At 40.0% G+C, this 12,091-nt stretch overlaps 1 protein-coding gene across 1 annotated transcript in view; it reads left to right on the top strand.

The window, feature by feature from the left end:
* LOC117732987 (adenylate cyclase type 6-like) overlaps nt 1–11,445 on the top strand; it is a 29,990-nt gene extending 18,545 nt beyond the window's left edge. The window contains exons 4-24 of the mRNA XM_034536226.1: nt 325–474; nt 2,169–2,290; nt 2,978–3,089; nt 3,266–3,393; nt 3,487–3,645; nt 3,876–4,017; nt 4,525–4,653; nt 4,741–4,769; nt 4,888–5,035; nt 5,821–5,918; nt 6,851–6,938; nt 7,031–7,147; nt 7,229–7,387; nt 7,558–7,733; nt 8,218–8,244; nt 8,353–8,382; nt 8,494–8,626; nt 8,838–9,101; nt 9,201–9,405; nt 9,524–9,648; nt 10,562–11,445. Of these exons, the coding sequence (XP_034392117.1) occupies nt 325–474; nt 2,169–2,290; nt 2,978–3,089; nt 3,266–3,393; nt 3,487–3,645; nt 3,876–4,017; nt 4,525–4,653; nt 4,741–4,769; nt 4,888–5,035; nt 5,821–5,918; nt 6,851–6,938; nt 7,031–7,147; nt 7,229–7,387; nt 7,558–7,733; nt 8,218–8,244; nt 8,353–8,382; nt 8,494–8,626; nt 8,838–9,101; nt 9,201–9,405; nt 9,524–9,648; nt 10,562–10,690 (2,670 nt within the window). The 3' untranslated portion in view covers nt 10,691–11,445. The remainder of the gene's footprint in view (nt 1–324; nt 475–2,168; nt 2,291–2,977; nt 3,090–3,265; nt 3,394–3,486; nt 3,646–3,875; nt 4,018–4,524; nt 4,654–4,740; nt 4,770–4,887; nt 5,036–5,820; nt 5,919–6,850; nt 6,939–7,030; nt 7,148–7,228; nt 7,388–7,557; nt 7,734–8,217; nt 8,245–8,352; nt 8,383–8,493; nt 8,627–8,837; nt 9,102–9,200; nt 9,406–9,523; nt 9,649–10,561) is intronic.
* The last annotated feature ends 646 nt before the right edge of the window (nt 11,446–12,091 follow it).

Genomic DNA, 12,091 nt, shown 5'->3' with positions numbered 1-12,091 from the left:
GATTTTAAGGTTAAATCCACAATCAAATCAAATCAAATATAAGTATTTACACAATGTGAATGTGTAAATCCTGCTTGTTTTTCTCTTTCAGTAATGACACGCTGTTCCAAAAGCAATAAAAGCAACAACAACAACAACGCTGGAACATGAGAAATGTCCCATTTGTCTCGTCTGACGAGAACGTATTTTACTTTAGACCTGCTTACGTTCATGCTTAAAGCCTGATTGATTCCCTCCCTCCGCTGCCTCGCAGGATTATCCGTATCCTTCCTTTCTTCCTGGTATCTTAAGCTTGACCGCCTCCCTCCTCTGTCGTCTCTCCAGGTGAGCGCTAATGTCCTGATCTTCCTGTGCACTAACATCATCGGCATCTGTACCCACTACCCCGCCGAGGTTTCCCAGAGGCAAGCCTTCCAGGAGACCAGAGGATACATCCAGGCCAGGCTACACCTGCAGAGGGAGAATCAACAACAGGTAGAGGCATAAATACACAAACAACCCACAATGCACTCTGCAGGAGCCCTCAGTCACACCCGGATTATCTCCATTCGCAAATCAATTATCTCACGTTTTGAATAAATATAATTAAATTAATTTAAAATATAATCTACCGAGTAACGATGCAATAAAAGGGCTTCTCCCCCTCCCAAAACAAATTTAATTCTGTGTACGTCACTGCATTAAAACTCACTGGAATAATTTGACACCAGAAACCGGGGATTGAGTCAGCGGTGACGTCGACAGAGAAACTGTAAACACTGTGATTTGGTCACATGGGGCTGGTAGTCAATGCGCTTCATAATGTCAGTTTGTGTGAGTCAGTCCACTTAGAAAAGTTAATTTACATGTGAATACAGTAATAATTAATGTTTGGCGTTCAGGCACACCGGATTCATCTTCGCTTTTCCATTAAGGTTTCTCACTGTGTGTCAGTATTTGACCTTCTACTAATCCAATATGTTTAAAGGGCAAGTGTTGCTCTTTTTTAGTGCACTGCATTTATAGTTAAATTAACTAGCTAGGCACATTGTGATTTTACAAACAAAAATAAGAATCCAACTTTATGTTATTTAATAATTGAATACTCTTAAAGGATTCCATTCTGTATAGTGAGTTATTTATTTTTTTGCTAATAATACTACTGTGTAATACTTATCGTAAGTAAAAGAAAACAATACTTTAGAGTTCTGTTGGAGGATCAATTCATCGTTGTCTGGATTTATTGACAATAATAAAAGATATCACCAGACTTAAACGTTCATCTAAAAACTAAACCGTGTCCTAATTCTAACTTAAGCCCAAAGAAAGAAGTTCTAAACTAGCTCCTTAAAAATAATTTAACTGGTCAAGAATATGCTAATGAATTAAATGTGTAATATGTAACATTTCTGCATTAAAATAACTAAAAACAACTAGACCCACATCATATATTTTAATGATTTGTGTACTTACATTATAAATGTTTTCAACATTATTCAAACCCAAAGGAAACAATAATTATTGCGTCATGTCCCCTTTATGAGCTCAAGTCACTCTGTTATTAACTATTGTTTGTCTTTCTCACTCATGAGGGAGCACGATGCCACACAGCATATTTATTATTCAGTTATCCATTAGAGACCTGATTTGTTGATAAGATAATTCAACATATATCATTAACTACAATACGCTGCCAAGACAGGAGGGTCACGTTATGACATTAAAACAACGTTCATCGCGCTCATTAAGTTATTATTTTTTTGCTAGCCCGCTATTATAACGTTACAGTAGCTGTTAGTCCACTCATTATTATCGTGGTAAATGAGCAAATTAACGTTTTTATTAGAAAGAAATGAGTAAACGTGAACAAACGTAACAATAATACAACTTTTAAACGTCGACCCGTGAGTCACGACAGATAGATGTTCATCTGAGAACAACTCCCAGGATCCCACGCTCCATCACAAAGTCATCAAACTCTATATTTGTTATTGTTTTGATTGAGGGGGGCTATGTGTGTCAGTCCAAAACTCAAACATGTTGCCTTATGATTAAAATAACAACACACACACACACACACACACACACACACACACACACGCACATAGACAACAATATTGTGAATGACACAATCTGTATTCTGTTTCTTTTGTGCGTGTGTGTGTGTGTGTGTGTGTGTGTGTTTCCAGGAACGTCTGTTGCTTTCAGTGTTGCCAAGGCACGTTGCCATGGAGATGAAGGCTGACATCAATGCCAAGAAGGAAGACATGATGTTCCATAAAATCTATATCCAGAAACACGACAATGTCAGGTCAGCCCGGGACGCTCGGACTCAGTGCCGCATTTCCATGTTTTTTCCCATGAATTCAAATTTCGACTGACTTTTATAAACCTAGTTTTTTTTTGTGTGTGTAAGACGCCCTTTAAGCACAGCCACGTCTTCCTGAAAACACAAGAATTGGGTTCGCTGAATTCCAGGAAATTAAACACGCCACGCACTTTTTTTTCACCTAATTCGTCGTGAAAATGACTCACAACACACACACACACACACACTAATACAATTGCGCTCACAGAGTCATGAGAGGGGTAGAGTGGTTTGGCAGAGTGGAGGCTAATTAACACTAGTGAGGGAATACTTAATCACCAGCAGCCAAGATAAGATAATCCCCAAAGATGGAGAGCTTCGGCACACATTCAATTACAGCACTGAGCAAACACACAGCCCCTCTGTCCCTCACATGCACACACACACACACACACACACTAACACACACACACACACACACATTCTGGCACATATCTTCTTCAGAAGAGTTTAAGGTCAAACTTCCTGCTTCTCTCAAGGTCAGCAGCCCCGGAGAGTAACACGCTACAGTACTGCTGCTGCTGCGTAGGGCCGGAAACAGAATCACAGATCCTTAGAATTGCACCGTTGCTGATGTTAAAAACTTCCAACATGTTTGTCTTCCCCTCCCCCTTTTAATGCCGTCCTCAGTATTCTGTTTGCCGACATCGAGGGCTTCACCAGCCTGGCCTCCCAGTGCACGGCTCAGGAGCTGGTCATGACCCTCAATGAGCTCTTTGCCCGCTTCGACAAGCTGGCGTCGGTAAGGATCCACGTTGGGTTTGTGGGTTTGACATTTCGGGGCATAGCTTTAAAGGAAGTCCAGGATAGCTGATTCCAGCCGTCACAGTTAAATAACACGAACTAAAATCCTGAAATATATGACTTGTGATCTTCTATCTTCCCTTTTATTTTTTCCTCCCTCTATCCCTTTCTCAGGAGAATCACTGTCTACGTATTAAAATTTTGGGCGATTGTTACTATTGTGTGTCCGGGCTGCCTGAACCCCGCGCTGACCACGCCCACTGCTGTGTGGAGATGGGCGTCGACATGATAGAGGCGATCTCGTGAGTGGGGACGGTGTGTGATTGGTTTTCTTTTGGGGGGGGAGTTTTTATTTTTTTGTCCCTTCTGATTCTTTGGGGCCCGTGTGTCTGCAGGCTGGTGCGCGAGGTGACGGGGGTCAACGTGAACATGCGCGTGGGGATTCACAGCGGGCGAGTGCACTGCGGCGTGCTGGGACTCAGGAAGTGGCAGTTTGACGTGTGGTCAAACGATGTCACGCTGGCCAATCACATGGAGGCGGGAGGCAAAGCGGGGTGAGGGAAATAAACGCCACCACAGTTATGATGGTTAATACACATGTTTATAAAGATGCTTTTTTTAAAAATACAAATAAGGGTAAATGGGTACTGTGTTATTGTATATGTGTGTGTGACTAATTCACAAGTAAATACACAGATGATATCAAGATCCTTCTCTGTAGTCAAAAAGCACAAAAATAATATTGCTGACCGAAACATTTTATGAATCCCGCGTCTTTCCGTAGGCGGATCCACATCACGAAGGCCACCTTGCAGTATCTCAATGGAGACTATGAGGTGGAACCAGGTTTTGGAGGTGAGAGGAACGCGTATCTGAAGGACAACAGCATCGAGACCTTCTTGGTTCTCGGCTGCAGCGAGAAACGGGTCAGTGAACAAAATCGTGACATTCATTTATAATTGTTTTGCTTTAAAATGTCACATTTATATGTCCTTTTTTCCCCCTCTAATCCTTATTCATACTCTGATTTTAATTATTATTTATGTTTTTATAATGGCTGATTGCACGTTAGCCCTTTTCTTTTTTTTGCACATACTTTGAGGACCCCACCTCCGCATTTCACTGCACACATTTGAAATAAGAGTATGTAACAAATATTTAAAATATATTTCAGTCACAACCGTGTGGTTTGGATGACAATGTGCTTACCCATATTTAATCTACGGTGACACGTAACTATTACACAAAGAACTGTGAAGCCGGCATCGGGATCTTTCTTGGTCCTGAACTAACTCTTCTCTGCCCTTTTTTTGCGGGCGTAATAAAACAATAAAAAAATAACTCTTCTAGTTCACTCAGCCGCTTGTATTGTCATTGACTGCGTTGCGTGAGAACAGTCGGTCAAGCCTTCGTGTTCTTCCCTCTCCGAGCAGAAGGAGGAGAAGGCAATGATGGCGAAGATGCAGCGGACGAGAGCCAACTCTAATGAGGGCCTGATGCCACGCTGGGCCCCCGACAGAACCTTCTCCAGGACCAAAGACTCCAAAGTCTTCAGGCAAATGGTGAGACTCCACCCCCAACACACTCGCTTCCTGTTGCTCGAGCCGGGCCTGCAGTCATAATGAGTGTGTCTCTTTCTTCTTCTTCAGGGGATTGATGAGACCTCCAGTAAAGACAAGTGAGCGCCTGCTGCTGCTGCTCGTTGTTGTTGTTGTTGTTGTTGTTGTTTTATGTGTGTGAAAGGCTGCTGCGGCTGCTCCACTTGATTTCATGAACACGGTTTGTCCTTTTTGCAGCCGTGGCGTTCAGGAGGCCATAAACCCGGAGGACGAGGTGGACGAGTTTCTGGGGAGAGCCATCGACGCTCGCAGCATCGACCAGCTGAGAAAAGACCACGTGAAGAAGTTTCTACTCACCTTCCAGACGTCGAGCCTGGAGAAAAAGGTTCACACTAACTTTATCTCTATAATTTCACTTGAAACTGTTGTTTATTTTGCACTAAAGTTCTCATTAAAAATACATGTCAAGTATTTAATTCACACAGGATGAGAATGCTTTAATATAAATATATTTTACCAGAAAACAAATCATTATTGAGACATGTAATATATATATAATAATATAATAATGATATGTTTTCTGGTAATTCAATATTGAAATATATATATATATATATATATATATATTTTTTGTTTCATGTCTCAATGATGATTTGTTTTCTGGTAATTCAATATTCTATATGAAATAGCCACATGGTAAAATATATTTATATTAAAGCATTCTAATCCTGTGTGAATTAAATACTTGACAGATGAAAAGTATTTTTAATAAGAACTTTCTTGCAAAATAAACAAGTTTTAAGTGAAATCATAGAGATAAAATGATTTTAAATGTACACACTGGCTCTGTTTACATGCGTGCACACAAATACATACTAATAAGATTAAGACCAAAATTTGGATTTAAATGAGTTCAATCAGAATTTCTGAGAAATGTTAGCTGCTGCATTGAGTATTAGCAATTTAGACAACGTAGTTGTATAAAACGATATCTCGATATATGGTTTCATCGCGATAATGTTCCGTCAAAAAGACCATGAATTGTCATATTGAACTACTGCCCAGCTGTGATTATCATCTGTGCTTCTTCAACTTAAATATAATTAATGCTCGGAGGCAACCGGCCGCTGCTCATATCTGACTCTCTTCTTCTGCTGTTTCCTGTCGCAGTATTCCAAGAAGGTGGACGATCGTTTCGGAGGCTACGTTGCGTGTACTCTTCTAGTATTCTGCTTCATATCCTTCATACAGATTGTTATCTTTCCACAGTGAGTACTTCAAATATTCACATGCTGGATGTACCAGTGTGTACTGTGTGTTTGTTTAAGGTTGCTTTCACACCTGTAGTTTAATTAATTTGGTCTGGACTGAGTAAATAAATATATTTATGAATGCCTTTGTGTTCACGCTGACTTATTCAAAATGAACCAGGAGCTAAACCTGCTGTAATAAACTCTTTGAAAAATAAATAGACTGCAACAAGACTTCATACTTATGTGTCTTGATCCATAATATTTCAGGTTGAAAGTTGCTGTTTGGATGCGTGTCACGTTTTATTAATTAAATGCTAAAGTACAGTCAAACTCCTTTTCACTTTTAGCGAATGATCTGGCATGAATACACAGTTCATCACTTGTATAATAAACTTACATGAGCTCAATTCTTCACAATAAGCAGATGTATAAATAAAAGTAAAGCTTCTTTATTTAAAAATAAATAAATATATACATCTATATATACACATATATATAGACATATATTTTCCCCCGAGATCTATTCTTTAAATATATATATATATATATATATTCCTTTTTCTTTTTTTAATATATATATATATATAATATATAAATATATTATATATATATATATATATGTTTAATATATATATATATACATATTTCTATTTTTAAATATAGATATATATTTTTATATATATACATATTTAAATATATATATATATATTTTTTTTAAAATATATATGTATATATTTCTTTTTAATATTTATATGTTTTCTTTTAATATATATATAATTTTTTTAAAATATATATATATATATATATATATATATATATATATACATATATTAAATATATATATCTGCTCCCACAAAGTCTTGTTCCAGAACAATTGATTGACAGCATTGATGTGAAAGAACCCTAAATGTTTTTCCATAACTGTGTTTATGTTTCCTCCCCTGCAGCACCCCGGTCATGCTGGGAATCTACATCAGTATCTTCGTCATTCTCGCCAACATCCTTTTTATTTGTGCCATATATTCTTGCATCAAGGTAGCACTGGGTTTTCAAATCACATATATATATATTCCGCTTGTATGTCATTCCCCGTATATGTTTTAATGTGTAAATCATACCTCTCGTAGCTCTTTCCGGCTGCAATGCAGACTGTTTCAAAGAAGATTGTCCAGTCTCGCACCAACAGCACCCTGGTCGGAGTATTTACCATCATCCTCGTTTTCATCTCTGCCTTTGTTAATATGGTGAGATCAAAGAGACAGACAGGCAGCATATACATATATGTTGAAAACCATGCTAAATATGTGTGTTTGGCTTCACTGCAGTTTGCCTGTGACACCATGAGCTTGCAACAATGTGTTGCCGAGAAGCTGAACACCACTGCAGCGCTGGTGACGCCCTGTTTGATCCGCAGCTTGAATGTGTCCATCGAAGGGGGTCTGGAGATCTGTCCTAGCCGAGGCCCCTCCTGCCCTTTTCCCGAGGTGAATCCATTGTCATGCGGACGCTCCGCCGTTCCGGGTTCCCCGTGCCACACTGCTTGAAGCTTTAAAAAATTTAAAAAAATGTAAATGTCACATTTGCATTTTGTGTGTTTTATTTTCCCCGAGATCTATTGTGGATAACAGCTCTTTTTTCTGATGCCGCTCTCCAGTATTTCAGCTACAGTGTGCTGCTGACGTTGCTGGCCTGCTCGGTGTTCCTGCAGATCAGCAGCATAGGGAAGCTGGCCCTCATGCTGCTGATCCAGCTCACCTTCCTGCTGCTGGTGGAGTGGCCACAAGTAGCACTATTCGACAACGCAGACCTCTTTGTCACCTCCAATGCCATGTGAGTGCCACGGGCCGTGGAATATAATGCTCATGCAGAGGCGGCGGGGTGGGGGTGGGATGGATAATGTATGAATTAAAGCAAGCAGCTTCTTTCATGTGGTGAAGATAGAGTTGAACCTCAATACTGATTAAAACCTGACTATCGATGGGCATCGAGGGTATCGGTTGGTATTAAATGCTTTAAAACTCTTTCACTACTTTTCTTTATTGTCTTTATGTATAAACAAAAGGGGGCTCTTTTTTATCAGCCTTTAACATTCTTATATTCCCCAAACTAAGGTATAAAGTAAAGTATTGTAGCTAAAGTAACGTATACCCATATCAAATGTTTGGAAATTATACCCAGCCCCTTTTGGACAGTGTCCCCTATTTGTGCCATAAATTAAAGCATTTATGACTTTTTAACATAACATGTTAGTTTAGTTAAATGTCAAGAGTTTTGCATATTTCATTATTTTTACTGTTTTTGTCTTCCTTTTTAGTGATTTAAATGAAACTAGTGCTCAATGGTAAGAATACAAATGTGTATTAACACTCAAATAAACACTTTTAACTCATTCATATTATAATGATTATTTACTTAATTTCTATTGACTAGAGTGTTTTTGTTCTTTTAGGTCCAGTTTCAATGAAACTTCAAACCAGTGGTAAGTAAGATTACATTCAGTGTTACTTTTGATGTTTTTTGATGTCCTATTCTATCATTTTAAAAGCTTTTTTCTCTCCATTAATGTGACCATGTGTTCGTCACTCTGCAGCCCATTCGTTGTGACCAAAGTGTCCCTGAGGGTCATGACTCCAGTGATCCTCACTGTATTTGTCCTGGCACTGTACCTGCACGCCCAGCAGGTTGAATCCACCGCACGCCTCGACTTCCTGTGGAAACTACAGGTGTGTTTAACGTCCACTAGAGGGCGTCGTCTGACCGTGCAAATACACTCCCCTTCACAATCATGCAAAGGCTGGAGTAGATGATGGAGTGGTCTCACAGCTTATCAATGTCATCTAATAGAATATAAGCATTCTTGTCTACACCTGCCAGACGTTTTATCACAGCATTCATAAATGCTGAATATATCTAATGAAGATCTTTCACTCCCAGGCCACAGAGGAGAAGGAGGAGATGGAGGAACTGCAAGCCTACAATCGTCGCCTCCTCCATAATATCCTGCCTAAGGACGTAGCCGCTCACTTTTTGGCGCGCGAGCGGCGCAACGACGAGCTGTACTACCAGTCCTGCGAGTGTGTGGCCGTCATGTTCGCCTCCATCAGCAATTTCTCCGAGTTCTACGTGGAGCTGGAGGCCAACAACGAGGGGGTGGAGTGTCTCCGGCTGCTCAACGAGATCATTGCCGACTTCGACGAGGTAACGTTTTTTTTTTTAATCGAGGCGTGTTTGCGATGCTCGGTGCGTCGTCCCCGTTAAGACGTACGTTACACAAATGTAATCGCCGTCTGTTCTCAGATCATCAGTGAAGAGAAGTACAGGCAGCTGGAGAAGATCAAGACCATCGGCTCCACCTACATGGCTGCGTCCGGTCTCAACGACTCCACCTACGACAAAGAGGGCCGCTCGCACATCATCGCTCTGGCCGACTACGCCATGAGACTGAGGGAGCAGATGAAGTACATCAACGAGCATTCCTTCAACAACTTCCAGATGAAGATAGGTAAGCGAGATTTCAGACGTTTCGGGAAAGCACGTTAAAAGTTCTTTAAACGGGAACCGGCTGCAGCTTCGGCGATGCAGTGAGGATTTTTTTTTTTTTTTTTGTCTGTGCTCACCAGGTCTGAACATTGGACCGGTGGTAGCTGGGGTTATTGGTGCACGGAAGCCTCAGTACGATATTTGGGGCAACACGGTCAATGTGGCCAGTCGTATGGACAGCACAGGTGTACCTGACTGCATACAGGTAGGTGTCCCGTCAGAGCTGTTCAAATTCAGCCCACATAGGTGTATCAGGTGAAGACCGAGCTGTGAGATGAATGGCTTTTATGTTCATATTATTAATACACATCATTATTGTTCCGAAGTTTATAACGTTGGGTTTTTACCGATTGTTGTAAATCTGTACATTCAAGTATGTTTAATGCTGAGGTCATAGGGTGTTATATGAGGCACACTATTAGAAATGCTTCTGAATATAATACATTACAGTCCAACTATGACCTCATTGCTAAAAACTTATTATTTAATCAACGCCTCTATGACAGTATCAACAAGAGAATGTTACAGGCGACATTTAAGGCAAATCAATTTTATTTATATAGCCCGATATTATTAATCTCACATTTTGTTCAAGTGGCTTCATAAAAAAACATCTTTCTTTCCTTTGACCCTCGCTTCACATCTTCAGAACAAACTCAAGCGAAACAAGACAGACAGACACGCAGTCCATGTTGTAGTTGTTAATATAGAACGGGCCGAAATTATTAAAAATTGCAGTACAGACAATCGTAACGCCAAAAATAAACACAGATTGTGATCACATATGAAGAATATGTTTTTTAGATGTCGCCATACAAACACATTTACTTTATGGCCTAAGTGCATTAGATTGTTGAGGTGTACCTAATAAAGTGGCGGCTACCTTCTAGATTATAGTAAGAACTCGTGTGTCACACTAGCGGAGATAATATACCTTTTTTTTCACAACCGTGATGAAAAATTTGTCATATACATTTGTCTCAATGACCGTGTGTAAATATTGACTATAGAAGCCTTAAATTGAGATTTGATTGTCATTATTTTTTGGAAAAAAACTAGAGAATAATAATGAACATTGTGCTTCATTTGAATGTGCCCTTTGCCCGTTCTGCTCCCAGGTGACCACGGACCTCTACCAGGTGCTCGCAAACAAAGGGTACGTGCTGGAGTACCGGGGGGTGGTGAAGGTCAAAGGTAAAGGGGAAATGACCACCTACTTCCTGAACGAAGGACCGCCCAGCAGTTAGCGGCCGCAGCAGCAGCGACGCGGGCACGAGCCCCCCCCCCCCCCCACACACACACACACACTTCAGAGACAACAGCGCCACCTAGCGAGGACTCACAGTGTGAGCGAATGGCTTCAAAAGAAAAACTAGAGACGGCCGGAGGAGAGAAAAAAAACTCAACTTTTAAAAGACTTCAAAAAGGAAATTGTTCTTGATGAGAGGAAAAAAAGTTCTCGTTTGGCAGCCATTTTGGCTCACATTACATGTGTGAAGGACACGTGTTGTTCTCATGTCTAGCTAGCCTCTCTCTCAGGCTTCTTGAAAGATGCAAAGTCTGTTTATTTAAAACAACGCCTTTTAGCCTGTGTCAAAAGAAGATTAACGCTGTACATAAGGCTACTTTTTATTTTTACTCTTGAAGTTTGTTGGTTTTCTTTCTTCTTTTTTAAAATATTTTTAATTTCAACATGAATTATGAACAGGTACTTATACTTTTGTTTTCTGAATTAATTATTTATTTAGATCTCGATGTTTTGTGCAAAAGGTCCTTTATGAAAAAGTGTGGATACATGCGTGCACAAATATCCAGTTTATTACACGTTTATAAGTGTGTATGTACATGCATATTTGTGTGTGTATGCATATATGTATAAACTGAGGAGGAATATATTGACCAAAGACTAAAGTATTTACTAAAAGCAAGGCAAGACATGTTTGATATGTTCTCGCTAAAGTCAGCAATGATCACCCCCTGTTTTTTGGGGGGAGGGGGGGGGGGGGGGGGGGGGGGGGGGGGGCAGAAGGCCTGAACCCTTCTGTCTTTTTTGGCCAACACACAGGCTGCTTCATTGTTTTCATAGAAATATGTACAATTTATTTATTTTGTCTGTCACTCAGGCAGCAAAGCGGATCACTTTAACTTTAAATTGTGACTCAACCTCAAAAAACAAAATTACTTAAGACGACTAAGGATGTTATTAGAAGGTGATATCTGAAATCTATATTTTTTATCTCTTGAGGACTAGAAGTAGCTCCAGCTGGGATTAGGATCCTCTTCATCCTCATTTCATGTCAGATTGGTTCATTAGAGCTTGCGCAGCCGGTTTCAGCCGGTTTCAGCCCTTACAGTATATATTGTCATCGCTGCTCCTTCCCTTTCAGAGAAGTATTTTTTTGGTGCAGACGGAAAAAGGAAGGAACTTCAAAATCAGAGCCATCAGGGGGGGGGAGGATTTCAACGCAGTGGTAACACACAGCCGGATTCTTCTGTGAAGAAGAAATAGATGAAGGAAAGGAAATATATATATATATATTGATTTTGACTGAATACTGTGCTTTGTAAGGGGCATAACTATTTTCACTGTGAGGTTTTTTATGATACTACAAAAAACTGCTTTCTTGCCAAACATAACCGCTTTGAAG

Source organism: Cyclopterus lumpus, chromosome 7 (assembly GCF_009769545.1).
Source record: "Cyclopterus lumpus isolate fCycLum1 chromosome 7, fCycLum1.pri, whole genome shotgun sequence".
NCBI lineage: Eukaryota > Metazoa > Chordata > Actinopteri > Perciformes > Cyclopteridae > Cyclopterus > Cyclopterus lumpus.
This window is presented reverse-complemented; position numbering and strand designations above follow the sequence as displayed.